Genomic DNA, 22,219 nt, shown 5'->3' with positions numbered 1-22,219 from the left:
GAGGATTAAATGAAGCCAGCACTGTAACTGCTGACCGTATACAGGCATTTTTATTCCTATGGCTTATACAGCATTTACCTGCGTGCCTGGCTCTGAATTTAAGTGCTTTAGATGTATTAGCTCATTTAATGCTCATAAAATCGTTTGAGGTGATTACTATTATTGGCCGCAATTAATAGCAATGAGGCTGAAACCCAGAGAGAAGGACTTGTTCAGTACCCCAGCTGGTGAGGGACAGAGCTGGGGTTTGAACCAAGGCTGTCAGGCTCTTTCTCATTAGGTTACACTACCTCTTAACCTATTGAATTATCCCAGGTTTGTAACTGGTACACGAATGAATTCAAGTGAGCCATTAGCATGCTGAATCAGCCATTTATCACTGTTCCAGGAACCAGGGAAGAGGTTGCATTCACCCTAATTTTGTGTTTAGCACCGGGATCAAGTTTCTGATCAGCATGAATCACTGAAAGGATTACTTCAGGCCCACAAAGCCTAGTCCTCTTTTGTTCACATGACTACTATTCAAATATCCTCCATCTCATCCCTTCCCTCATACCAGCACCACCTGGTAGATTTAGTGATTTTATTCTCCTTTCCCCTACGGTCAGTAAATTTTTTCATACGAAATATCACAGTCAAAAAAATAAGAGAAAATACTTGGTAATTATATGTTTGTCTGCCTTCAACTCCCAGGCCCATATGGAGTTCATGAGCCTGTAACCAGCATCAAGGCTGATACCGTGGAGGTGGGGAGGATTCCAAAAATGTGCAGAAAGCGTGCTAGACATCCACTGTCTTCCACCTGCATTTACCTGAGGATTAAGAGGAGGCTGGTGGATGGTGCAGGTCAGGCATGGGCAGTTGTGGATTTAATGGGTCTGGTGGATCCCACAGCCCTTTCCTGCTGCTTCCCCTGAGACTGTGGATCTAGTGACCCTGTGAAGGGTGGTCAGTGCTAGAGCCACCAACATTCACAGTCGGTTTTCAGTTAGTAGCTAGGAGGGAGCTGCTCAGCCCAGGAGTTATGTTCCAAAGCCCACTCTGCATAGGAGTGGCTACATGACTGACAAGTTCTCACCCATAGAAGCAGAAATGGAACACGTAGATTTTTAAAGAAAATGGTGAAACGTCCCCTATCTGCCACCTGGAAGCTGGTAATTCCAAGCACAAGAAAATGATGGAGCCCCAATATGGAGTCTGGGTGTATGAATCATGGAGACTGCTGCCAATTAACCAGAACCTCTGCACTGGAGTGTGTGTGCAGGGGGATATTGGTTACAGCAGCTGGTATTTCCTTAACACATTGACCACTGTCCCCCTTCCTTTCTGGGCCCCCCTTAAAGCTTAAGTACCAGGTTATTCTGTGAAATGTGTCTCCGCAATCCCTAACTGTGGTTGACTTTTACAGACGTGTTGGTTGCACAATCATGTCCGACTCTTTGCAACCCCCTGGATTGTAGCCCATCAGGCTCCTCTGTCCATGGAATTCTCCAGGCAAGAATGCTGGAGTGGGTTGCCATTCCCTTCTCCAGGGGACCTTCCCAACCCAGTGATTAAGCCCAGATCTCTTGCAGGCAGATTCTTTACCATCTGAGTCAGCAGGGAAGCCCAGGGCAAGTGTTTCCTATTTAGAAATCACCAGCATGATCTCTTCCATTGTCCTCTGATGGGGACAGCTTCTTCCATGCTGACAGCTGGACGCCATTAAAGCACACCCTGGAAGTTTCTGCGGAGATCTTCCACTGCAGTTGGACAGATCCTCATATTCGCTGATGCTGTGACCTGTGCTTGGAGCTCAAAGGTGATTTCGGGCGATCAGTGTGTCCAGGAAAGCACATGATCTTCCTCTCCCTGTTCTTTAGCCTCGTCACATGGAGGTGCACAGTGGGCCTGATTTTAGAGTGAGCCTCGGGTCCTCAAATGCCAACCCATTAGCTAATTCTGCTGAACTCTGGCTGAACTTTGATTGGTAGTTATTGAGAATTTGGAGACACCCCCCCAATGCTCCTTGCTCTGACAACACCCTCATGTGGAACAGACCTAAGCCTTGGGGTCCTTTTCTAAAGTAACCAGTTAGGGGACTTCCCTGGTGGTTCAGTGGGTAAGACTCCTCAATTTGAATGCAGGGGGCCCACGGTCAGGGAACTAGATCCTGCACGTTGCAGCTAAAAGTCTGCATACTGCAATGAAGATCCTGGGAGATGCAACTAAGACCCAGTACAGCCAAAACAAATAAAAATAAAAAACAGCCAGTTCTGCTTTACAGATTGACAGCTTCATTGATTTGCATGTGTGGTGTGTGTGCGTAGGTGTATGTCTACCCCACAAAGGTGTTTGATGTCAATCTCTGAGTGTGTCCTGTGTGCTTCACTCTCCTACGTGGAGGAGAGAATCTTTGTGCACTGACTGTGTTTCTCTACCTATGATCTGTAGTGTCTGTGTTCTCCAGAAGTCAGTCCAGCTGTGTGAATGTTCTGAGTATCTGAGTGAGTCTGTGTACATTACAGTAGGCATCGGAGAATGTATCTATCAGGTTGTAGATACATGTGAGCACCTTGCCCCAGGACCCCTTCAGCTCCTAAGCACTTCAACCTCATTCTGCTTACTGCGGTTGCTCCTACCACTGCCAACTTCTTCTCCAGAAGTCATAATTAACTGCAACAATTAAGTAGAATCTCTCAACTATTCCAGTCAGGAATCCCTCAAGGAGCTAATGAGGGATCACTGCACATGCAGACAAACAGGGTGGGTCAGGCTCTCTAGAATGCACGGGCCGCATGCACTCGTCACATACCCACAGCCTCACCAGGCCCAACCTGGATTTTGCCCAGCCTCCGGTTCCACCCTCACCCATGCAGCTGTCCACGGCCTCTCCTATAATCACTGAGTCCTCCAAACACTTCCCGGGTTTTCGGCAAATTTAATACATGTGTCTCAAAAGTCAATGGCGAGGGTAGTTCACGGGGAGAGGGCCATGGGCACACACAGGGAAGGGCAATGAGTAGGCAAGTTAGCTGGAGCAGGGGGCTGCCCTTCCTTGGCCATCACATCTCATCCAAACCGTAGTCCTCTTCAGGGAAGTCCCCCACAGTCACGACTGATGGCTTGACGAAGGCGCCGTACTTGGCCTGGCATTCAAAATAGCGTTTCCCATTCACGCTGCAGGACATGATACGGGAGGCATGTCAGAGGGCTCCTACTCCAGATGCTAGCGTGGGTGGGCTCCCCCAGTAGTACACGCATGCACTTACACATAAACGCACACATGTGTGTGCACAGGCACACACACAGACACTAGAGTGAGGATCTTTACCTGCCATCGTTTTTCCCTAGTGGTTCATCATAGCGGACGCCGATCCAGTAGCCAGGTTTGAAATCTGTCAGTCCTGCCCAGGGGAGAAATCCCTGTGAAGCCTCCCTTCGCAGCTCATCCCAGATTTGTGCCTGCCACTGACTGTAAAGCCTGTCCAGGCAAAAACCACTCCTTGCTACCACCCAGGACAACCACCACCTCCAGCCCACTCTAATACGGTAGTCCCTTCACTGGTCTCCCTGTTCCTACCTCTGACCCCTTGTTCACTCAACAGCCCCAGTCACAGGGGGCTTTGTAAAAACAAAAGGGAAGCAGCACCGCTGAGGTTCTCAGTCCCTCAGTCGTGTCCGACTCTTTGCAACCCTATGAACTGTAGCCCGCCAGGCTCCTAGGGATTATCCTGACCTTGCCCCAAATTCCTCAAAGGCTGCCTATCCCACTCAGCATAAAATCCACAATGTTTATGGCCAAATGATTTCTGACAAGGGAGCCAAGACAGTTTAATGAGGAAGGAAGAGACTTTCCCTCAAATTGTATTGGGACGACTAGATATCCACATGTAAGAGAATGAAATTAGACTCCCACCTCACACCGTACACAAAAACTAATTCAAAATGGTTCAAAGACCTAAATGTAAGTTATAACACTAGAAACCCTTAGAGGAAAATACAGGAATAACTCTTTGTGGCCTTGTTTAAGGCACTAGTTTCTTAGATATAATACCCTATACACAAGCCAAAAATAAAAATAAAAATAAATTGGAGTTGATAAAATTAAAAATGTTTGTGCTTTACAAGTCACTATCAAGAAAGTAAAAAGGGACTTCCCCGGTGGCCCAGTGGTTAAGAATCCACCTCGCAATGCAGAGACACAGCTTTAATCCCTGGTCAGGAGACTTAGATCTCACATGCTGCAGAGCAACCGAGCCTGCACACTGCAACTACAGAAGCCTGTGCACCACAATCAGGGTTCGTGCACAGCGAAAGATCCTGCATGCCACAACTAAGACCTCATGCAGCCAAATAAACAAATACTAAAACAAAAAACAAAAAAAACCACCAACCAACCTACAGAATGGGAGATATATATTTGTAAATCACATATCTGATAAGGGAACTGTACCTAACGTATACAAAGAACAACTTGTTAGGGCTTTATTGTGTTCCAAGTTTAAATGTTGAAGCCCTAATCTTTTGTAGTTTAGAATGTGACCATGTTGGAGACAGGGCCTTTAAAGAGATAATTAAGTTAAAAGGAGGCCATTAGGGTGGGATCTAATCCAGGCTGAATGACATCCTCTTAAAGATTATCTGGACAAAGACTCCAGGGATGTGTCTACACACAGAGGAAAGAGCATGTGAGGACAAAGAGAGGAGAGGGCTGTCTATAAGCAAGAGAGACAGGCCTCAGAAGAAATCAAATCTGCTAAGGCATTAATCTAAGACTTCCTGCTTCCAGAACTGTGAAAAACAAATTTCTGTTGTTAACGCCATGCAGGGTGTGTGATATGGTAGCCCTAACATAACACTCAAAAACCAAAAAGACAAACAACCCAACTAAAAAATGGGCAAAAGAGCTGAATGATTTCTCTAAAGAAGACATACACAAGGCATTAAGCACCTGAAAAGAGGCTTAATATCATCAGCCACGCAGAAATGCAAATCAAAACCATAATGCTGGAACTTCTCTGGTGGTCCAGAGGCTGTCTCCACACACCCAATGCAGTGGGCCCGGGTTCGATTCCTGGTCAGGGAACTAGATCCCACATGCTTCATGGGGGTCTTCCCACTAAGACGTGCCACAGACAAATATTAAAAAAAAACACAACACTGCCACATGCTACAACATGGACGATCCTTGAAATTATGCTTCTAGTAAAAGAATCCAGTCACAAAAGACCGCATATGATTCCATTTGTATGAAACTTTCAGAAAAGGCCAATTTTTAGAGACAGAACATGGATTAGTGGCCACCGATGTGGACTAGAGGAGCTGGGGTTTCCTAAATGGGGAATAGCTGCTAAGGTTATAGCATTTCTTTTGGGGGTGATAAAAATGTAAAACTGACTGTGGTATGGTTGCACAATTCCATGAACACACTAAAAAATAATGAATGGTACTCTTTTTCATTTTTATTTTCTTTTAGCCATGCTGCTTGGTTTGTGTGATCTTAGTTCTGACCAGGGAGTGAACCTGTGCCTCCTAAACACTGGACCGCCAAGGAATTCCTGAATGGTACTGAGTGAATTTTATACGGTATATAAATTATAGCTCAATAAAGCTTTATAAAAACAAACATAACCCACACTGCTCTCTCCTGTCCCTGAGGCCTAGCACAGTCCAGCCTTGCCCATGCCCCAGGCCTCGACCCTCATCTTTCCCCTCTGTCACTCCCCACTAGCCATGCTGACTTCCTTTCTCTGCCTCAAACAAGTCAAGCTTGTTCCTGCTCACAGACCAAGCCCTTTCACGGCCTTTGCGCTCACTACTCCCCCGGCTCCCTCGTCCCCCTTTCCACCTTCACTCATCCCTTTCCTTCAGATAGCCCTTCCCTCAGGAAGCCTTCCGGGGTTACTCTCAAGGGTCTGGTACTTCCTCGCAGGTCACACAGCCCCCTCAGATTCCCTCATCACTGCTCTGATCACTTCAGCCTGCGCTTCCCCCATCAGAGCCCTAATAATTCTGCTTGTTTCCCCATCTCAGCTCTGATCACTGCGCCCCAGGGTTTCACCTTAGAATTGATCCCTCTGGCCTCTGCTTCCTCTGTCACAGGCCAGGTCACACGGCCTCTGCTTCCCACTTCCCTGCTGTGAACATACTAGGCTGTCAGTCACCCCTGGAGCCATCTCCCCTCCTGGACTGAGATCCCTTTGAAGGCTAAGTCCCCAGCACTGCCCACTGCAGGGCAGGGCATGAGGCCTCTGTGGGCCACGTACCTACATACATGACAGTGCCCCTGCGAGGGGGCTGCCCAGGTGCCCGCACCTCACAGCGGCTGCCCACAGGGATGGTGCTGGCCTGGGCCTCCTCCTCGATAAGGCGCTTGGAGTTCTCGGCCTCTTGCTGGGCCCGCTCTTCTTCACTGAATCGACCTAGCTTGTTGCGCTTCAGGAAGGAGCGGATTGAGTCTGTGGGTGAAGAGGGTGGGTGGGGGGTCAGACATGAGAGACCTGGGAGACCTCTGGCCTGAGGAGATAACCTGCCACCCCCACAGGGCCAACATCCAGAGACAAACTCTCCCATTCTGGGTGTTGAAGGGCTGTCATCAAGCCCCCCCAGGTCTCCCACCAGAGCCCTGACCTCTCCACAGAACCCCTGGGCTTCCCCATAACCCTGAAAATAAACCGAAGGCGCTTGCCTACAGCCTTTTACGTTACCCCATCTTCCCTGGCCCTTCAACTTCACACTTACCTCCACCCGACCCCTTCCTCATCCCTCCGCCTCCATTCTGATCTGTCACCGCGCTGGTCTGCACACTGTTCTGTCTGGTCCACATATTCCACCATGCTCGGCCTTCCGCACTGTGCCCGACCAGACCCTCACACCCTGAACCTTTCCCATGGCCCTGTTTGTTTTCCCACATGCCCCACACCTCCCAGCTTCCATTCACACCTCATGCCTGTCCACCCTGACTGCTCTCCCACAACCCGTCTGTCCCCATGCCAGCCTTACCCCACCCCACACAGCGCCAACTTCCCCTCAGTCTCCCTGCCTATCCTGTGTGCCCCTGCACACACCTCTGCTTGCCTCCACACTTCCTCTAGCCCCCACAGGCCCCCATCCATCACTGGGCATCCCGTACCTTGCCTCTGTTCATAGGCTTCTTGTGAGATCTCATATTTCTCCACCTTGGATATGTCCTCATACTCCCCAAGGCGGGCACCGCTGTGGTCAATGACCTGGAATGAGTTGAGGGAGGTCAGTGGGGATCAGGGTGTGGGCACAGAGACCTAGGATGCTGCGGGGGTGTGTGGCTGCACATTCTGCAGATTTAAGTCTCTCCTGCTTCTGAAAAACCACATTCCCCTACCTTCACCTTTATCCCAGCCTTCTGTCCTCCCTGGAGCCCAGCTGAAGGGGTGACAGGAGGTGTCTACAATAGGTGTCTCCCCCTCCGCACTCCATCTTGAGGCCCTGGAGGCTGCATCTGCCTCCCATGTACCCCATACACCAGCATCCACATGATTGATGGCCCCAGGCCACTGGAACCCAAGGGCAGAGCTTAGGCCTTGCTCACCCTCTGGGCAGCATGTCTGTCCTCTCAGGACTCTGGGACCCACCTACACTGACCCCAGCTTCCATGTCTTGGAGCATCTCTTCCTGTACCGTCCCTAACATCCATTCACTTGTTCCTCCAGGGTACCCTGCTGGGCCCTGTGCTGAGTACTAGTGCTAAGTCACTTCACCTGTGTCCAACTCTTTGTCATCCCATGGACTGTAACCTGTCAGGCTCCTCTGTCCATGGGACTCTCCAGGCAAGAATACTGGAGTGGTTGCCACGCCCTCCTCCAGAGGATCTTCCTGACCCAGGGATTGAACCCATGCCTCTTATGTCTCCTCATTGGTAGGCAGGATCTTTACCACTAGCAACACCTGAGAAGCCTGGGTGATGGGTACTAGGGCCACGGTGCAAAATCATATCAATCCCTGCCCTCAAGAAGTGACCATTCTGTTGGGAGACCAATTGGAAAAAAATGCACAAAGATGTGTATTAAACACCAGACAATGACAAGGTTCTATGCAGACAAATACAACTTGAAGAGGCTTCTGATAGGAAGGGATACCCGAGACAAGGCCAGGAGGAACAATGGGCACAAAGCCCCAGCTGTATAAATGTCTTTAGCTCCTCTGAGGAACAGCAGGGCCAGTGAGGTAGGAGTGGAATGAGCCACAGGGAAAGTGGGAGACACAAAAGACCATTGAGGATTTTGGCTTTTACCCACAATGAGATGCAGCTATGGAAGGGCTCCACTAGGAGGGCTCTGATCTGACTCAGGGGCTCACAGGCTCCCTCAGCTGAGTGTGGGAAGCAGACGGAGAGGCACTGGGATGGGGGCAGGGAGAGGCTATGTGATGGCCCTGCAGTGGGGTGGGGTGGGGGCGGTGTGGAAGGGAAGGATGGAGGTGGGGTCAGTATGGGGGTACTGGGGAGCAGAGTTTAGATTCTGGATAGATTTTGTGGGTGGAGCCAACAGGGGCTGCAGAGAGATTAGATGTGGATGTGGGAGAAAGACAGAGGTCAGGAACACCCTAAAATGTTCGGGTGGAGTCGCTCAGCAAAATAGAAATGGCCCTTATCTCTGGCCAAGGATCACTAAGAATGTCTATTTTCTAAATTAGGGATTTTTGTAAGTTTGAGATTGTTGTTGTTCACTGCTATAAGAAATAGGGGTGATATTTAGAAACAGAAAAGGAATTTTAGAAAAAATACACGGGAGGCAGGTGGGAGGGGGATTCAGGATAAGGGGGACACATGTATACCTGTGGCTTATTCATGCTAATGTATGGCAAAAACCATCACAATATTGTAAAGTAATTATTCTCCAATAAAAATAAATTAACCAATTAAAAAAATACAAATTCTCCAGAGGCTCCACCTTTAGGAAACTTTCCTTGTGTGGCCACATCAGTCAGCAGCCAGCCTGTACCTGAATCCATGTGTAAAACCCTCCTGTTGGAGATGCCACTACCCTGCGTGATCCACACAGCATCCCTAGGGTGAGACTGCCTAGGTCAGCCCAGTCCGTTCTAGGGGCTGTGAGTTCTAGTTCACAGTTCTAGGACTATGAGCCCAACACAGTCCTGACCGACTCCCACTATGATCCAGGACCCATCATTTCAACTGGGTCCTGGACCCAGCTATGGAAGCAGCCTCCTCCTTGGTCTCCCTACTTTTCTGTCCTCCAGTCATTTCCCCACAGGCAGTCAGAGGGCACCTGTTAACACCTGACTCACGCCAGGACCCTCCCCTGGCTACCACTTCCCTCCACAAGAGAAGTTACTCTTTAGCCCCCATACCTACTCTGCTCCCTCCCATCTCAGAGTGTACATGCTGTGCCCTCCTCCTGGAGCATGCTTTTCCCTTCTTTAGTTAATTCTTCCTAGTCTTCAGGTCTCTGCTTACTTAGCACCTCCTCCAGGAAGGCCTCCTGGATCTTGCTGATGGGTCAGGCTTCACAGTATATGATGTTCCAGCTCTGTGATGTCCTCCTGTATGGGCCTCATCTCACTAATCCTTCCCATTTATTTCTGTGAATGTTTAGCTAACAACTACCTTACGTACTGGACAAAGCTAAAACAGAGACCTTCTCAAACTTGATTCATGGCTACATCCCCGGCACATCATGTATGCTCTATGAATAGTTATGAATAAATGAAAGAGATGATCTACCCATGTTCCTCCTTAGGAAAGTCAATTCCATCCTGAAGCTAAGTTTTCTCTTCTGCAAAACAGTGTTAGTCATACCATTTTCTAAGTCTTATTTTCTGGATTCAATTCATCATTCAACAGTGAATCACTGAGCATCCTGTGTGTGCCAGGCTCTGTGCCAAGTACTGAAGAAAACGCCACAGTATGTCACAGGGAGATTAGTAAGAAGGAAAATCAAATAAAGTGGGAAAGGGAGGTTTAAATTTTATACTGAAGGCCATGAAGCCCTCACACCCAGTGACATTTATGTAAAGACTGGAAGGAAGAAGCAAGCTATGGAGGCATAGAAAAAACAATCACTCAGGCACAGGGACTAGCATCTGCAAGGCTCACCCAGGATGCTGGCTCGTCGGAGTTTTTGTGGGGGATACCAAAAACAGAGAGGATGATCTGAGCTGATGCATGCAGAGGTCCTCTGTGTTCTGGCTTCTGACACATAAGCCTCTTCGCTCACCCTGACCCATCTGACCCTCTGTTCCCTCTGCCTGGCGTGTCCCTCCCACCTCTTCTCTTAGGAGGCCCTTTCCTCATCCTTCAGATTTCAACTCTGGCAACCCGCCTTTCAAGAATCCCCTTCATATACCCCTGGGTGGGGTCAGGCACCTCTGCTGGATGCCTCCAGTCCCTTAGGCTTTTCTCAGCCCAGTCCAGATCGCTGAGTGCCAATGTCTGGGGATGGGTCTGTCTCTCTCCCTGCTGGACTGGGAACTTCATAAGGTTAGAGGCCATCTTGGTTATCACATTTGCAGTGCTTTGGTTTGCAAAGCACTGCAAACATCTGTTGAATAAATAAATGAATGGAAGGGAGGGATCCTAGGTAGGGAGGCCTCACATGGATGCGACAGCCGTCGTCTACAGGGTAGGAGCCCAGCAGCGCATCATCCTGATCCAGCTTGCAGTAGAACTTGTCGTCAGGTCCATGCAGCTCCAATTCCATGCAAGAAGCAGGGCTGCCCACAACAAGCTGTAGTTTACACTGTGAGGATACAAGATGGGGGAGGCCGGGAAGAGGTGGAAGGCTGTCAGTGGCCCCACCCTCTGCCCTGAGGCTCTGTCCTTTGTATCAATAAACACCATCCCTTCCCAGTTCCTTCAAGAGACCTACCATTAGGGACCCACCGGGTATTCCTGGCCCCACCCCGTTCGGGTCTGCCCTCAACTCCTTGCAACCTCTGATTTTCCCTGGCCCCGCACCCATTCTCTGGAACCTAAGGTTCCACCTGGCCCCGCCCCGCTGAGGTCTAGTTCCCAACCTCTGCAACCTTGGTTCGTTTCTGGCCCCTTTCCTGCGTTGTGGAAGACCCTCCATTTCTTCTTGGTCCCGCCCCCTCAACGCCCCGCCTCTCCGGACCCCGCCCCCATGGCCACACCTTGAACTCAGCTACGGTGAGGCTGCGACTGTACCGCTTCTGGGAGCGAAAGCTATTGAGAGAGCTGCTGATGAACACGTTCACTGTGGGCGCCGACAACCCCGTCACCTCCATCTCGCCGCGCCCTGTGGCGGCCCGCAGCCCGGTCAGCCGCCTCACACCGGCTCCGCAGCCGCCACCGCTTCTGGGATATCAGCCCCGCCCCTGCTCCCGGACCTGGCCAATCCACGCCCTCCCGTCAGGAGAGTCCGCCAATCGCCGCGTCTATTCGCCGTCGGCAGGAAGAGGGTTCTCGGGTAGGCTTGGGTAGGCCCAGCCAATCCTGAAAGGCCTTCCACGGCCTTTCATGGTGCACAGTTCCTCCAATAGCGGCACGGGAAACGGCCTGGCGGGCGAAGGCTGAAGCCGAGAGGAAGAACTGGCAAAAGCTAGCCCAGTCCGCGAAGGGTAAACTCGCGCATGTGCACTGGCCTTCAGCCCGCAAAGAGCTGGGGCGTCTTCATTAATGCTAAGCTCTTTGCGAGTTACGTGACGCATCGTTTTGCTGGCTCTCGTACTACACTATTGTGTGAACTAGGGAAGCACGGCCCAGAAGTTGGAAGCAATTATTCTAGAGTATCAAAAGACTGAAGTAAGTAATTAATCAAACCTCAGGACAGACAGGCGAGCACAAAGCCGCTGGGCACCAGTACACGTGCCCAGCTTCGCCCTTAGTTTGGCGAAGCTAGGAATTTTGACCCTTCCTGCGACCTGTCGCACGGCGGAGCAAGCGCGGAAGTTGGACTGGCAGTGAGTCGCTATGGAACCCGACGGGACCTACGAGCCAGGCTTCGTGGGTATTCGATTCTGCCAGGAATGGTGAGGCCCGACCAGCACTGTGGAAGGGCAGCAGGTAATGGCCTCAGTACTGACCTCTGATTTCCCTCTTCCCCTCTTCACAGTAACAACATGCTTTACCCCAAGGAGGACAAGGAGAACCGCATTCTGCTCTACGCGGTGAGCGCCGCCCCCAGGGTATTTCGGGACCGACCCCTGGTACCCAACGTGGCCCCGCCCCGTTGCCGCCCCGACCCCTCCTGGTCTAAACGCCAATCTGTCCCCCAAATGAACTAGACTTTGTCTTTGCCATCCTGGAGGTGATCCTTGATTACACCCCATGATCCCAGTTCCGAGACTCCGTCCCCTAGTCATGCCCTCCGGGGAAGACCCTGCCTTTCCTTCCACTCCCTTCGGATTATCACCCCTTGACCCGCTTCCTGCCGCACACTCCCTCTCGCAGTGCCGGAACTGTGATTACCAGCAGGAAGCCGACAACAGCTGCATCTACGTCAACAAAATCACGCACGAAGTGGAGTGAGTGGCAGGACTGGAGTTCGGGGACGGGGTTGTTGGCTTGGGAGGCCAGACCAAGCATGCTTATTCACCCTCTATTCCCTTAGCGAGCTGACCCAGATCATCGCTGACGTGTCCCAGGACCCCACGTTGCCGCGAACCGAAGACCACCCGTGCCAAAAGTGAGTGCGCAGCTGGTATTGGGGCGGAGAGGTGGCTGGCTTATCCTCACCAAAGCGAGAAGCGGGAAGGGGAGGGGATGGCAGGCTCTGAGTGACTGTCCCCTCAGGTGCGGCCACAAGGAGGCGGTGTTTTTCCAGTCACACAGTGCTCGGGCCGAGGTGAGTGGCGCGAGCACAACTTTCTGGGTGATCTTGGTCTGGCCCTTCCCGGGGGGTGGGAATACCTATATTGGGGAAGACCCTGCCCTTCCGGGTATCCTGAGATGGACATGTAGCAGTGAGGAAAGCGCTCTATTGTTCTTTCGAGGTGAGGCTTCTCTGAATGGAGGTTGCTTGTGCCCCGCTGTGGGTCGAGAGCCTTCCTAACCATGTGTCTTTTCTGCCAGGATGCCATGCGCTTGTACTACGTGTGCACGGCCCCGCATTGCGGCCATCGCTGGACCGAGTGACCCGCTCTCTTCCTTGTGTAATAAATGCTGTGTTCTGTGAGTGCCTTTTCTTTGTTTATTTCCTTCTCATGGGTTGGACGCCGGGTACACAGTCTAGGCAGCACGGTGGAGAGCACGGTGCCGAGCGAAGGCATCGGGCTGCGAGCTGGTGAAGCCACAGTCCTCGCACACGTGCAGCTTTTCACGGCGCTCGCGGTAAGCATAGCTGGCCGGCTGCCCGTGCACCTTGGCGAGGTGTGCTTCAAGTGAGCAGCGCTGCGTAAATGCTTTTCCACAAGCTCCGCAGCGGAATGGCCGGATCCCTGCACAGGTGGGCCAGAGGGAGGGCAATGATCCCCATACCAGAGCCTCCCCACCCTCACCCTGTGTGAGCATCACCCCCCCACACACATCCTTGCTCCAAAGTCGCCAGACCTTGGCCTGCATCCCATCATCTGCTCCCTCTCCACCCAGTGCAAACATGGACCAGACACCTGTGTCCCCACCCTCCTCACTATGATGTTCCCTTTTGTACCCTGCAGTCTGGGACCTGAATCCTGTAACCAGTATCTGTTTTCTCTCCATATCCCTCAGCAGGCCCCCAACTTGGCACTGCCTGACAACCACTGGCTGGGAGCTGAGGTGCGTGGTGTTCCTAGCCCGCTGAGGCCTAAGTCCTGCCCCACAAACACAAGCACCACTTGTGCACAGATCTCAGGTGCTTGGAGTCTCTGAGTCCCCTGCACCTCCCTCCATTTCCTCCCATCCCCCGCAAGCAGCCCCTCCCAGTCTCTGCCACGGCTCACCTGTGTGTGTCCTCATGTGGCGCTTGAGGTCGAAGGCGTCATGGAAGCCCTTGCCACAGCAGTGGCATACGTGGCGGCGAGCTGGGCTGTGGCACTTGAGGTGCCGGGTTAGCATGCGCTGCAATGGGAAGGCCTTGGGGCACAGCGGGCAGCCAAGGGTCCCGGGGCTACTAGGGGTGGCAGTCAGAGTGCCCTGGGAGGGCTGTGGGAGGGACAGGGGGGTTAGGACCCCAACTCCCCTCCACTGGATGGAATGAAGTGCCTAGAACCGGGAACCACGGAGGTCTGGTAAGGCCGGGGACTGCAGTTTGTGTGACCAAACACCACCCACAAGCCTTCCCTGGTCACCTGGCCCCCATCTCCCTTACTTTATTTTTTTCCATAGTACATACCATCTTCCAATGTATTTTTTCCCCTAATTTTATTATCTATACCTGCAACCCCCACCAGATGATAAGCTTCAGGAAGGAATGAGTTTTTGTCTTACTCTTAAACATCCATAGCCTAGAACAGTCCTGGCTTCCAGTAAAAATTGAAATAAAACTCCAGCACATTCACATCCCGCCTAGGGCTTTCTTTCCTCCAGGGTACTCACAGCTGAGTATCTCTTCTGAGATGCCCCAAGCTCCTCCTCCACCCCTCATCCTGCTCCTGTCACCTTGTCCAACTCTCTGACATAGATCACCATCCATTTATGGGCCTGAATCTGTTCTTCTGCCCCACTGGGCACAGAATGCCTGGGGAAACAGTGCTTAGGGGAAGGCCTAACAGTGAGCCCACTACTCAGAAAGGAAAGGCATTCCCAGCAGAGAGGGCAGTGGGTCGGCAGGTCCTGAGGCTGGAGGGGTCTGTGGGAGTAAGGGGTAGTCAGGGTCTCGAGGCTGAGCGCGGGCAGGGGTGAAACTGAGCAGGGTCTTGGGCGCCTGCTGCAGACTCACCGCTGCCCAAGAGTCCCCGAGGCCTGAAGTCCGGTGTGCCGGCGGCCCCCCCAGGTTGCTGCAGTCTGAGGAGAGAAACCAGGTGGTCATGCTTTATGTCTCCCCTGCCCCTCACCTCCAGGCCCAGGCAGGGGCCCACCTGGGACATAGGCGTCTCCCCGGAGCTGGTCAGGCAGGTGGTCCCAGTTGGGCGGCTGTGGACGCCGACTCCTGACCAGAAAGGCACGGGGCATCACCTCTGGGAACAGGGCAACAGCTCCACACACGCGGCTGCTTCCTCCACCTGCTGTCAGACCTCAGGTCCAGGATGACTCTCCCAGGTGGGAAGGGAGGGGGAAGCCCCAGAGAAGCCTTGTTCGCTCCATGCAAATTTCCTGACAGGCCCTGGGGGCAGACTTGGCCAGCTCTGGTTACCTCTGCCTTAGGTCCTGCCGCTCCTCCCGCTTCTCCTCTGCCAAGTTTCCCAGCACACTCTCCAGCCTCCAGGGGAAGACAAGTCCTCTGAGGAGGTGCAGCAGGGCAAGATGGAACCTAGGTGGCTCTTGGGGCGTGGGGAGAGGAAACAGAACCCAGTGAGGCTGAGTGTCTTTCCATAGTACCAGCAGGGCCCAGGACCAGAGGGTCTGTTTGCCAAGCAAATTAGTCACTACCGGACATCCACCAGCCTGCTTGGTTATTCAAATCACAGCAGCTGTATGAGGAATCAGGGGAGGGGGTGACAGTGATTGCTCCAGAGGGTGGAGGGACAGCAGGGTCTACTTAGTAAGATCAAAGTGAGACTCCATGCTGAGCATCGTCAAGAAGAAGCTCTACCTTTCTGCTCCTCAGAGGGTAAGAGCAGATGGTCAGCCAGAAGCACTGTTCAAGTGTAGGGGATGTTACAGTACTGGTTTATTCATCGTCCAGGGGCTTCCCAGGTGGTGCCAGTTGTAAACAACCTGCCTGCCAATTCAGGAGACACAGGAGAGTTGGGTTCAATTCTTGAGTCGGGAAGATCCCCTGGAGAAGGAAATGGCAACCCACTCCAATATTCTTACCTGGAGAATCCCATGGACAGAGGAGCCTGGCAGGCTACAGTTCATGGGGTCACAAAGAGTTGGACATGACTGAGCGACTGAATGTGCACCTGCGTGTGCACACACACGCACACACACTAGTCCAGCTCCTAGTAACTGTCTGGGACACCACTCCCCCACCCTCCTATGGTTCAGGAACTAAAGGAGGGGTCATGTGACATAGCCAGAGGCTCCCAGGACCCTAACCCCAGCACTCTGGCCAGGCTCTGTTCTAGATTGGTCATTGGTTTCTTAGCCAGGGGTTAAGGATTTTGAATATTCTCCTGCAGTTAACTTTTTTTTTCACTTATTCACCTACATTTTCCTGAGATCCAACAACAGACCAGGCCTACCTTAGCACTGAAAATGAAGACACAACCTGGTCCATGGAGGAGATACCCAGAATGACCAAGGCTATGGAGCACAGGCAGAGGGACCCAGCTTCAGTGGGGAAAAGCCAGGGGGCTCAGGGGACCCAGAAGAGGCTCCTGATTCAGTCTAAGGGCTCAGGGATGACTTTCCAGGTGTGAAACTTGATGGAAGAAAAGGTTGCTGATAAACAGGGAAGGCTCTCCAGGCAGAAGAACAGTCTAAAAGGCTTGGTGGTGAAAGAAGCAATATTTATTCATTTCTTCACATTCCTGGAGAGTCAGTCCTGCTAATGCATTTTCAAAAACAAGGGAGTTTAGCACTGGAAGTCTGCGGGCCCAGAGCTTTGCTATTTTATCTCCACGGAACCTGGGCCAAGCCATGTCTAGTTGAGCCTGTTTCATCATCTGGAAATGGGACTGATGTGTCTTCCTACCACTGGTTTGTGTTGAAAATCCATGTAGGTCGCCAGGGGGGAATGCTTTGCATAGAATCTGGCATGTGACAGAGAGAAATGGGGGTTGTTTAAAGTCGTTTTTTTTTTTTTTTTTTTTTTTTGCGACATAGCAATCATGATGCAGGATCTTAGTTCCCCAACCAGGGATTGAACCTGCCTCCTTTGCAGTGGAAACTCGGGAGTCTTAACCACTGGACCACCAGGGAAGCCCTGTTTCAAAGTCTTGAAGGGTGGGGTGGCTAGGAAAGCATCTGAGTTTCAATCACCCGTGAAATGTGATTTTAGGTGTCTCCATCTCTCAATTGCTGGACTTTACGCAATGTGCCTGGCATGCCTAGCCCAGGTCTGGGGGCCCAGTATCTAGGACCTGTCGGTTGTGGAGTGCAGGGCCCAGAGGCACTGAAGAACGAGCAGTGAATGGGTTATGGGAGCCATTTTGTGGCTCTCTGCTGTCTAGTTTTCCATGCCCAACACCAGGTCTCTTGGGACAACTGGTTCCTGAGTTGTTGCTGAAAACACATTAGGGAAGAACCCTGGGCTTGGGGGTCTTTACTTGCGCCCAATCCCCTTACAGTCCTGGGTCCGGAGGCTGACCAGGGTGGGAAGCATCACCTGGACCCCTATGCCTGCTGGCTTTCTGTAGGATTTGGTAATGGGGGGCCCCACAGAAGATGGAGCCCCCCTTGCCAGGGTCACAGCTCCCCTCAGGGCAGCCCCCTCTCTGGGTTCCACTTTGCTCCCTGTGCCTTCTGGCCTGAGCAGCAAGGAATAGCTCTCCTCCAGTACCATCCTAGGGTACTGTACTGGCCCTGAGGTTCCCCTGTCCACTTCTTTACAAATGATCCCTCTGCTGAACTCTCTTTGAAATATCCCACATGCGCATGCTTCCTGCTTGGACACTGCTGCATGCACACACATTCACCAGCAGTGGTTCCTTTTTCAAAAATATTTACTTGGCTGTGCTGGGTCTTAGTTGTGGCGCTCTGAATCTCCTAGTGGCATGCAAACTCTTGAGTTGCGGCATGTGAGATCGAACCTGGGTCCTCCACATTAGTAGTGCAAAGTCCTACCCACTAGACCACAGCGAAGCTCTAGCAGTGGTTTCTTAACCAGTTGGTTTGTCTAAGGAAAGTCTTGTCCTTCCAGGACTGAAGAGCTTGGCCAAAGTGGAGACTGGCAGACACACTGCCCGCCCACCCTCCCTTTGTGTTGAAAGAAGCCAATTTTGCTGAAATAGTAACATGCCCAGGAACGAATGGCTGAATCAAGTAAATTAAAGCCATTTCCATTCTTGTTGCCTGCAACTGCCCTGAAAGGGAAGGGCGTCTAAGAAGGTTTGGCACTTTACCCCCACAACCTTGGTGGGTGCCCAGCTTTGTGCCTTTGCTCCTAGTTAGGTGAGGGTGTATGCTGGGAACCATGGCAGCTGTGTTGCCACCATGAGGGCCTAAGCCAGGGAGTGAAACGCAGACTCACAAAGGATGGAATAGAGCAGTAACAGAATCCAGAGTAACAAATGTCCCTACAGCTTGGGGCCCCTTAAGCCAGGTGTTTGCTTCCGGAGTTGAAGACCTTAACTATGATACAAGGTGGAAGGAGGGGGAAAATCCATGAGGGACAGAGGCTCAAGGTGGTCCCCTTGGTGTTCAGTCACCTCAGAGATTTTACAGCTTTGGCTGAGCCAGGCCAGGGCGGGGTGGCTTCAGTCTTGAGGGGTGGTCTGTGAACCCAGGTAGGGAGCCTCCCAACAGAAATACGGCCCACCTACATGTCCTGGGCTGCCTGGGCTCCCTAAGGCAGGAAGAAGGAAGGGAACCTTGTGAAATAAGCAACACTGGGCATCTCACAAACACCAAGATCAGGGATTTTATTTAGAGAAAAACCTATATTGTGAATGTGTCTGGGATTTAACTTTTTTTTCCTTTTTTAATTTTAATTTTGGTTGCACTGGGTCTTTGCTGCTGTGCAAGAGCTTTCTCTAATGGTGGCGAGCAGGGGCTACTCTTCATTGTGGTGCATGGGCTTCTCATTGCGGTGGCTTCTTTTGTCATGGAGCACAAGTTCTGAGCAAATGGATTTCAGCAGTCATGGCTTGGAGGGCTCTTTAGAGCACAGGCTCTGTTGAATGTGGGATTCCCTTCATTGACAGACAGATTCTTAACCACTGGATTATCAGGGAAGTCCCAGATTAAAATGACTTAAAACATCAAGGCCCTGCCTGGTAGGACCCATTTTTCCTCCCACCTCCTCTCCTACCATCTCCTTGAGCCCACTCCATTCCAGCCTCCTGGCTTCATTGCTATTCCTTTCATCCTCATATCTGAGCCTGCCACGGGGCCTTTGCACTAGCAATTCTCTCTGCCTAGATACTTGCCCAATTGTCCACACTGCCTGTCCCCTCTATCAAGCCTCTGCTCCAATGTCACCTAAGAAAGGCCTTTAACCAGCACAGTGACTGTGAGATCCTTCCGTTTACCTGCAGTTACACAGTTATCATATTAATTCCTATCTTTTGTTCTCTAGAAGGTGAATGCACGATGCTCTGCTTGACCACTGCTTGTTCCTTGCTCTACTCCTAACAGTGCAGAACAGTGATGGGAGATGGGACCAGGAATTTCCTGGGGGCTGGGAAGACTTTTCAACAACTGCATAATTAGTTCAGTGTTTACGGGGGCAACAGAGGGCCACGTCCTCAGGCTGAAGGGCCTGGCTCTACCACCAGGCAAGCCTGGGTTTGAGTCTTAGCTCTGTGGGGCCTTAGGCATGACCCCGGGTCTCTCTCTGAACCTGTTTCTGGAGAGCCATGATCACATTAGAGCCTGGAGGAACTCACAGGCAAGTGGGGGTTCGGGCCCCACAGAACACGTGATAGGACTGGGCTTCAGGGTAGGGCCCTGCTCCTGCTGCGCTTCCTTTTGTAGACTCAGGACAGTGAAGGCTTTTGTGGTCCCAATAGTGTCTTCTCAGCAGATACACCACGTGGCTAGATGCCTGCTGCCTGGGGAGGCTGGTCCCAGAGCTGGAAGCCCATGGGATGTTGGAGTTGGACACAGTCCTCCTGGTGAAGGAATTACTGGCTCCAGCTGTTGGGTGGCCTGGGCTGGATTGTCCAGTAGCCGAGCCTGTTTGTCCTTCCTCACTTTCCCCTGCTGCAAATGGGAACAAAAGCCTGGCGCTCATAGGATCCAGCGTGCGCCTGGCCCAGGGACCGTGAGACAGTGTTGTGGGGATATGTGAACTGGTGGCCAGCGTCTGGCACACGGTGGTCATAGCGGCTCCAGTGGGTTCTTGGGCATTGGGAGGGGGCAGGGAAGAAGGGCTGGCCCCTCCCTAGGGGCCAGCAGCTCAGTGGGCTGGGGACAGGTGACGTGGGAGCCAGGTGCTGAGGTCATTACTCCTGCAGTGCCCACACAGTCCTGTGCGCCCCACGACTGGGGAGTTCCCTGGGCTGTCCTCCTCCCCTCTCTCCCCACATCCATCTGAATGGGGCTTTGTGGATGTACCAGGACAGGCACCAGGTGCCACTTCTGCAAGCTGTCTGTTTATTTGCTTAAAATACCTATTTGCTCAGAAACACAGGGCTGCAGCGGAGAGGCTGCTGGCCCTCAGTCCCCACGCGCCTTCCTCCTCACGGCCTGCACCAGCAGTTCTGAGTAGTGTTCCAGCAGGGCACGCAAATCCGGGCTGGCCAGGGGGCACAGGGTAGGCGGGGAGGGAGCACCTGGGCTGGGTGGGGCCTGGGCTGTGGCCACATCCGTCCCCACCAGCCAGTCGCTAGCCTCTAACTGGCTGTGGATCCAGAGGAAAGTGGAGGCCAGCTCAGTTTGTGCCTGCCGCTGTTCGGCGTTCACCTCATCACTGGAGACCATCTGCAAGGGGCGCCCACCTTGTTAGGGGCCACCTGGGCCAGGCAGTGCCAGGCAGCCCCTCAGCCCTTTCCCCTGACCCTGGGGCTTGGCTCACCAGGTGGTAAAGGTCCAGGGCGTCCTGGAAGGCAGCCTGCAGTCTGTGCACAACAGTCCCCACATTGCTCAGCTCCAGGGGGTCTGGGGGCAGGAAGCTGGTTGGCGCCCTGGGGTCCTCCCAGTGTCCAGGGCAGTCCTGGACTGGACTGGGCACTTCTGGGGGTGGAAGGGAGGAAATGAGAAAGACACTTTTACTCCTCAGCTGATCTGAAGAGGCCAGGGTGGCTGGGCCGATCCCAACTGTTTCCCCTTTTCCTGGGACACTTTCCTCAGTCCCCAGGGCTCCTTTCCCAACCCTCCTGCAGGTCTCTGCTCAAATGCTATCTTCTCGCTGAAACCTTTTCTCATCATTCACCATCCATCAGCCACCTGTCACTCCCTAAACCCTTTCTTTCTCTTCCTTCTCTCCATAGCGCATCTCGCTATGATACACTTAACCCTTTCCTTATAGATTTAGTCTGGTCAGGGAAGGGGGCACAATTCTTGAGGCGCTAGCCTACTGCCTTTCCCCTTTGTTTGCCTGGCAAAGTAATAAAGCCACTCTTTCCCTCTCCTTAAAATAAAAAAATTTAGATAGGGCATCTCCCCCAGTTAAGGTATTAATTTCTGTAGTCTCATTTACCACCAGCTCCCATGGATCGGGAAGATCTCCTGGAGAAGGGCACGGCAACCCACTCCAGCATTCTTGCCTTGAGAACTACATGGACAGAGGAGCCTGGCAGGCATTGGTCCATGGAGTTGCAAAGAGTTGGACACGACTGAAGCGACTTAGCACACCCATGTCCCCAGGGCCCAGAACAAAGCCCAATATATACAAGCAAGCACTAAATATGTAAGGAAATGAATGAATGAATGGCATAGCGCCTGTAGCCTTTGGAGCTGAGCTAGCTGTTACATGGGATGAGCTTAGGGGCCAATCCTTCATCCTAAGGATGCTACTCACCAGGGCTGGGCTCCCGGAGAGAGGCGATGCTGCCAAGGACCCGAGGCCTGGCCTCTGGGAGCGGGGGACTGTCGGGGAGGACAGGGGTATCGAGGCGCACAGGGGCCAGGAACCTTGGGAGAAAGGCGGACTTGTGCAGCCTCGAGGTGATCCCATCTGCCGGGCTGTGGGCTGGGAAACCATCTGTCGTAACAGTGACATTGCGCTCGGTGTCCACAGGCTCCTGGGACCAGACACACGTGGTGGGAGGCTCCAGTTGGGGTGGGGGCAGCAAGAGCCTGTCACAGATGCTTGACAGGCTGAGTTTCAGGCTGGCGCGGGCCTCATGGTTGCCCCGGGAGGGCAGGGCAGGTTCTCGGCCCTCGCTGTCAGAACTGTGTGTCACTGTGGTGGTGACAGCCTGGCACTCCTGGCTCAGGGAGGCCAGCTCCTCCAGGGAAATGCTGCGGGACATCTTGGCATGGGAACTGGCAGTGGCCTCCATGTGGGAGCGGGTGGTGGGGGTGTGGACACCTTGAGCCAGGCCTGCAGCGGGTAGGGCTGTGGGTGCTGGTGGCTTGTCTGTGGGCAGCGCAGAGGAGGAGGGGATGCAGGGCGCCAGGCCCGTGAGGCAGGGGGCTGGAAAGGAAGCA

The 22,219-nt window shown here is 52.6% G+C and overlaps 4 protein-coding genes across 6 annotated transcripts in view; 1 reads left to right on the top strand and 3 right to left on the bottom strand.

The window, feature by feature from the left end:
• On the bottom strand, positions 2,901–11,315 carry TBCB (tubulin folding cofactor B). 2 transcript variants are annotated; one of them, XM_005692271.3, is made up of 6 exons: positions 11,113–11,315; positions 10,575–10,718; positions 7,115–7,211; positions 6,249–6,440; positions 3,314–3,386; positions 2,901–3,159 (listed from the first exon to the last, which is right to left on the bottom strand). In XM_005692271.3, the coding sequence occupies exons 1-6, from the start codon at positions 11,224–11,226 to the stop codon at positions 3,045–3,047; spliced, it is 735 nt and encodes a 244-aa protein (XP_005692328.1). In that variant the 5' UTR covers positions 11,227–11,315; the 3' UTR covers positions 2,901–3,044. The 2 variants fall into 2 exon arrangements, with proteins under 2 accessions (XP_005692328.1, XP_013826673.1); XM_013971219.2 differs by lacking the exon at positions 11,113–11,315 and adding an exon at positions 10,996–11,058.
• POLR2I (RNA polymerase II subunit I) lies at positions 11,482–13,115 on the top strand. Of its 2 annotated transcripts, XM_005692272.3 has the most exons (6): positions 11,482–11,970; positions 12,054–12,108; positions 12,392–12,465; positions 12,552–12,626; positions 12,734–12,785; positions 13,013–13,115. In XM_005692272.3, the coding sequence occupies exons 1-6, from the start codon at positions 11,912–11,914 to the stop codon at positions 13,073–13,075; spliced, it is 378 nt and encodes a 125-aa protein (XP_005692329.1). In that variant the 5' UTR covers positions 11,482–11,911; the 3' UTR covers positions 13,076–13,115. The 2 variants fall into 2 exon arrangements, with proteins under 2 accessions (XP_005692329.1, XP_013826680.1); XM_013971226.1 differs by having other exon boundaries at positions 11,914–11,970; positions 12,054–12,465; positions 13,013–13,111.
• OVOL3 (ovo like zinc finger 3) lies at positions 13,101–15,726 on the bottom strand. Its single transcript, XM_013971223.2, has 4 exons — positions 14,938–15,726; positions 14,799–14,863; positions 13,861–14,062; positions 13,101–13,377 (listed from the first exon to the last, which is right to left on the bottom strand). Exons 1-4 carry the CDS (start codon positions 15,029–15,031, stop codon positions 13,169–13,171), a joined length of 570 nt encoding a protein of 189 aa, XP_013826677.1. The 5' UTR covers positions 15,032–15,726; the 3' UTR covers positions 13,101–13,168.
• The window catches only part of WDR62 (WD repeat domain 62), a 51,270-nt gene continuing 47,694 nt past the window's right edge, over positions 18,644–22,219 (bottom strand). The window contains exons 30-32 of the mRNA XM_005692514.3: positions 21,588–22,205; positions 20,643–20,800; positions 18,644–20,548 (exon numbers count right to left, since the gene is read on the bottom strand). Of these exons, the coding sequence (XP_005692571.3) occupies positions 20,285–20,548; positions 20,643–20,800; positions 21,588–22,205 (1,040 nt within the window). The 3' untranslated portion in view covers positions 18,644–20,284. The remainder of the gene's footprint in view (positions 20,549–20,642; positions 20,801–21,587; positions 22,206–22,219) is intronic.

Source organism: Capra hircus, chromosome 18, assembly GCF_001704415.2.
Source record: "Capra hircus breed San Clemente chromosome 18, ASM170441v1, whole genome shotgun sequence".
NCBI lineage: Eukaryota > Metazoa > Chordata > Mammalia > Artiodactyla > Bovidae > Capra > Capra hircus.
The sequence above is the reverse complement of the archived record's forward strand: the minus strand, read 5'-3'. Positions and strand labels throughout refer to the sequence as shown.